This window comes from Dacryopinax primogenitus, assembly GCF_000292625.1.
Source record: "Dacryopinax primogenitus strain DJM-731 SS1 chromosome Unknown DACRYscaffold_22, whole genome shotgun sequence".
Lineage (NCBI taxonomy): Eukaryota > Fungi > Basidiomycota > Dacrymycetes > Dacrymycetales > Dacrymycetaceae > Dacryopinax > Dacryopinax primogenitus.
Window position 1 is genome coordinate 722,949 of NW_024467219.1, and position 4,854 is coordinate 727,802.

The 4,854-nt window shown below is 52.9% G+C and overlaps 2 protein-coding genes across 2 annotated transcripts; one reads left to right on the plus strand and one right to left on the minus strand.

Moving 5' to 3' along the window:
* Positions 1 to 254: 254 nt before the first annotated feature.
* On the plus strand, positions 255 to 2,167 carry DACRYDRAFT_58750 (uncharacterized protein; the record flags this gene model as incomplete). The annotated part of the gene is made up of 5 exons (XM_040775516.1): positions 255 to 465; positions 525 to 642; positions 694 to 1,247; positions 1,300 to 1,974; positions 2,025 to 2,167. 5 exons carry the CDS (start codon positions 255 to 257, stop codon positions 2,165 to 2,167), a joined length of 1,701 nt encoding a protein of 566 aa, XP_040624644.1.
* Positions 2,168 to 2,703: 536 nt separating this feature from the next.
* DACRYDRAFT_102396 (uncharacterized protein) lies at positions 2,704 to 4,482 on the minus strand (the record flags this gene model as incomplete). Its single annotated transcript, XM_040767631.1, has 3 exons — positions 2,704 to 3,633; positions 3,681 to 4,065; positions 4,115 to 4,482. The coding sequence occupies 3 exons, from the start codon at positions 4,477 to 4,479 to the stop codon at positions 2,704 to 2,706; spliced, it is 1,680 nt and encodes a 559-aa protein (XP_040624645.1).
* Positions 4,483 to 4,854: the final 372 nt, after the last annotated feature.

Below are 4,854 nucleotides of genomic sequence, written 5' to 3' on the forward strand. Positions count from 1 at the left end.
CTCTCCCTCCCCTCCCCCCCCCCCCTTCCCCCCCTCTCCTCCTGTCACGCCGGGACAGACACCATCTCCTTGAACGCCAGCATACGACAATCTAACACAACACCATGCACACATCAACCGCATTTGTAATCTCACTCACGGCCCTCTTGGGCGTCGCACTCGCAACGACCCCCTTCCAGCCTCTGCAACAACAGCAACGACGCGATGCTTTGTCCTCGCCATTTACGCCTAGACATGACGACCATTCAATGAACATGGACGGCCACACGGCCCATGACCCACCACCACTCCTAGAATTGAACGAGACAGAGGTGCTCATGTGGCATCTCCCCGACCCACCCTCGTACTGGGACCATGACTTTGGCAACCTCACGTTGGAGGAAGGCGGCGGTCCCAGCTACATTGGATTCATGGTCATCCACGTTGTATCCATGATATTCGCCTACTTTGTATTCCTACCTCTCGGTGAGCTATCTCTCTCTCACGTCCTCATCCGAGACAAACCTTACTCACCCATCCTCCAGCCATCGCCCTCCGTGGTGCCAAGCATCCCTGGCACCCTCCCGTCAACACGGCTTATCTCCTTCTAACAGCAGTCGGCTTCCTCTCAGGAACTGCTTACAAGAAGCTTACACCAGATCTGTGAGTCCTTCCGTCCCATCATGCGTGCCGATCAAGCTCATATATGCGCAGCTATGAGGGATCAGCACATGGCACAATGGGCGTGTGGCTTCTGACTATCTCAACTCTCTTGTCCTTTGTCGATGTCGCAGATCTTCTCAAGCGCGCATGGTCGTTCGTCCGGTCGTCAGATAGGTCCCTGCACCGGCTCTGGACTTTTGTCATTCTCGGCAAGTCGTCTCATGGATACGATCTCGTGAATCAGCCAGAGTCCTACAAGCTGCAGGAACACATCGAAGAGGAAGAGTCGTTCATCCCTTGCGAGCAGACCTCCGAAGACTGGCCTGACTCTGCACCGCCTCTCCATTCACCGATTCGTGAGACACTCACTGATGATCACTCGGAGACCACCCTGCACGATAATGGGCATTCCCCGGTAGCCCACACCTTCCCTGGAGACCGCCAGAATCGCGAACCTCTCACGCGCATGATCCTCCGCCGAACATTCATTGTTGCGGAGCATATACTTGTTGTATTTGCCGCCGTCGTCACATTATCTGGCATGACGAACTATATCGGGATTTGCCGTGACAGTTACTTGAACGGTTGCATGGCTCATATCATCAGTAAGTTCCTCGTTGTCTCCAGTTTCTCAACGGCTCCTGACGTCATGAAAAGAGGGCAGCATCTTCTGGTTCTATGGTATTCTCACATTTGCCCGTTACTGTGGCGCGTTCTCCCAAATCGGCTGGGCATGGAACCGCGTGTACACACCACCCGGAAAGCGGGCGCCTCCTTCGGCCGAGATGATCGAATCCATCGTCATTTTCATATACGGTGCCACGAACACTTGGATGGAGCGCTTCGGGGCTGCCCCGGGGTCGCCATATACGACCAAACAGATTCAGCATATCTCCATCGCTGTCATGTTCTGGTTCGCAGGCCTGATGGGTATGGCACTGGAGTCGAATACTGTTCGAAGGTTGCTGTCTACTCCTGCTCTTGTCCGAGCCTACCGCCCCGAAAGCGAGGTGCCCCAGCCGTGGAGCTATCTCGGAAGCTTTAATCCTTTTCCTGCACTTTGTATCGGGATTACCGGTGCAGCAATGTCGGCGCATCATCAAACCTACGTTTTTCAGGTTGAAATTCACGCGCTCTGGGGTCTCCTCCTGGGCGCATTCGCAGTCTTCCGGTTCTTGACGTACTTCTTCCTGTGGCTCCGCCCGCCTACATCCCCGCTTCCCTCTAGGCCACCCACTGAGGCGCTCGCTGCCTTTACGCTGGCATGTGGAGGCTTGACGTTCATCCTGAGCACAGAGGAAGTTACATACATTGCCATGAGGAATGGTAAAGGTGCGCATTCCATTGGCTGTGCAGTTAGACCACCCACTGATGTCATCCAGATGACATGATGATGTTCCTTAATCTCGTTGTGGCTATCATGTGCCTGAACTTCACATGGGTTCTCGTAGTCCTTGGGATCCGTGGATGGGCCGTCGGGCGTATGGCACGCGTCCACACTCCCACAAAGACGGTCAATGCCTAAACATCGTAACGAGTTTTGCTTCACTGTATAATTTTCAACAAGGTTTAATAATTGCTTCACGCCGGTGCACTCAATTGGGGAATGGCCACCCATTGGGGCTCCCCATCGCATTTTTCCACTTTATTTGGGATCCGTAGATAGACGTGTATCCTTCCCACAAATTGGTTGCCAACGCTTGGTTGTTGTACCTCATGTACGTCATGTTGTAATTGCGCCGCGGTCAGTTCCAACAAATTGAAATTCATCTTACGTTATGACATTGCTTGAGGATGAACCGAAAAGGAAAACCACCCGTGTCTTCTTAACAGTGCCACCCGAGTAACTTCGATCACGCCAAGTTTAGTCTCGATCCCAATATTGCATGCTCTCGATCAATTGGCACCGGCTCTCGACGGGTGGACCTTGCGCCACGTTGACTCACGTGCCCCCTAAGTAATGGCTCTTATTGTGATACAACGGTTTCCGCTGAATTGTTACACATGTTACGTATGAATACAACAAACCGTCATCCCGCGCCCGTGCCCTCCACTGTCTATTCACTGCTCACCGCTATGGGAGACAGCAGCTTCTGCCAAAGCGACTAGTCCGCCATCCTGTTCAGGTTCGACCGGAGGCTCTACGTGTGATTTGGGATCCTTCGCCGACAGGGATGAGGAACGTGGGGGTGGATTTGTCAGGGGAGAAGGGTATGAAAGCGAAGGGTTGGAAAGCAAGCTAGCCACAGTGTGTGTCGCAGTCACCTCAGTCTTGACTGTCGACCCAGGTTTGCTCGAATCAGGCACTGTCGCTGCGGATTCTGGTCCGATAGAAGCCAACTTGCCCTCCTTCTTTGCCTTCTTCTTCTTTCCTTTCGGCTTTCCGGGGCCGCTCTTTTCGCCACGCATCCGCTCCTTCAAATATTCAACGATATATGCCTGGAGGATTTTAAGCGCTTCTTGAGCACCCAATTGCTGCAACTCGTTGAGCTGCGCTTCCTGGAGGTGGGCAAAGATTGTTGGGTTTAACACTAGCTTTCCAGCATCGAGCACAATTGGAGGAGCATCTAGAGGTGGGTTGGCGGACGATTGATCCGTAGCATCAGGGAGTGGGGCGATGACGATAGGAAGAGAGACATTGCTGGGAAGGTTGATAGGTCCATTTGCAACAGCAGCGGCAGCTGCTGCATTTGTGGGGGCGGACGGAACAGCTGAGGGATAGGACGTTGATGGGCCGAACGGCGGCCCGGCAGGAATTGGCGCATGCACTATTGCCGTTGGAACAGCGGCAGGTAGAGAATGTATGCCTCGAGGCAAGCCGTCTGGCACCTGGTAAGGATGATGTCGGTTGAGCCTATTGGCAGCCGCGGCCTCAAAGAGCTGATATGCGTTTGGATGTAGAGTCCAGTTGCATCCTTTCCCACGTTCACCCTGTGATCTGGGGGACTTCACAAATGCGTTATTCATAGAAAGTGTATGTCGGACCGAAGTCTGTACCATAATCAGGTTCAGCAAGAGGAACACAGGTGTATGCGCACCTGCCAACCACTATTCGGATGTTGCTTGAACCATTCAAAAGTCCGAATCATCCAATCAATGATATCCTGGAGTGTTGCTCGTCCTCCCATTTCATGAAGTGCACGATAGCAGAGCTGCGCGTATGTATATGGTGGCTTCTGAGGTGGCGGCCCGTTGGCCACGCTCTGGGATGGTGCTTCGTACTCGTCCTCCTCTTTAAGGGCTCGCATAGGAGAAACAGAAGACGCCGGCGGCGAAGGAGAAGGAGAGTCGGCTGGCGGAGTTACTGAAGTGACATCGATTGGCGTGGAACCCGGTCGGGGAAAGTCCTTCTGCTCCCCGTCAGGCCCAGTGCCCGGTGGTAGGTGAAAATAAAACGTCCTGTTCGCAATCTGCAGCTTGGTTCTGCGGCTACTATGAACAGCACTTCCGGCAATGAAAGCGTGATACGCACTTTCTCTGCAAAGGTACTCGTCCCCCTTTTGCTATCCAGACATCGTCTACCCATGCCCCATTCCTGCCATGAACCGCAAAAACAAAGCTCCCGATCGACTCATCATATTCTATCTTCGCGTGGAGTCGAGACACGCTCTTAAGCGCACCCAAATGAACGTCGACGGATTGCTGCGGTCCATGCGCGGGTTCGGCGGAAGTCGAAGGAGATCGTGGTGCTGCAGGAAGGGGACGTCGTCCGATGGATATTGACAATGTTTGAAAGTAATAGTCGCGTCCTTGGCCATTGCCAGCACCAGGGAATTCTAGCTTGTAGTATGCTCGTATCTGCTGTGGGTGTTCTGAAGGGCCCAGAGACTGGGACATGGGAGTACGAACCCTCCGTGGAGAATAGGAGAAGCGCTGGGATAACAGATGTGACGCAGAAAATGTCGTCCCTGGTCGTTTGATATAGGGTCCAATCATGAACGTGTTGCCCACATCCCGTGATGCTGTTAATTGGGATCCAACACCCCAAATTTAACCTGCTTCACTATATGCAGGGTATCACTAAGTTCCTATAAGTCAATTTAGCTATCCATGCTAAGTTCTGCACCCATTGTTGCTTCATTTTTCTGGGTTAGGGTTAGGGTTAGGGTTAGGGTTAGGGTTAGGGTTAGGGTTAGGGTTAGGGTTAGGGTTAGGGTTAGGGTTAGGGTTAGGGTTAGGGTTAGGGTTAGGGTTAGGGTTAGGGTTAGGGTT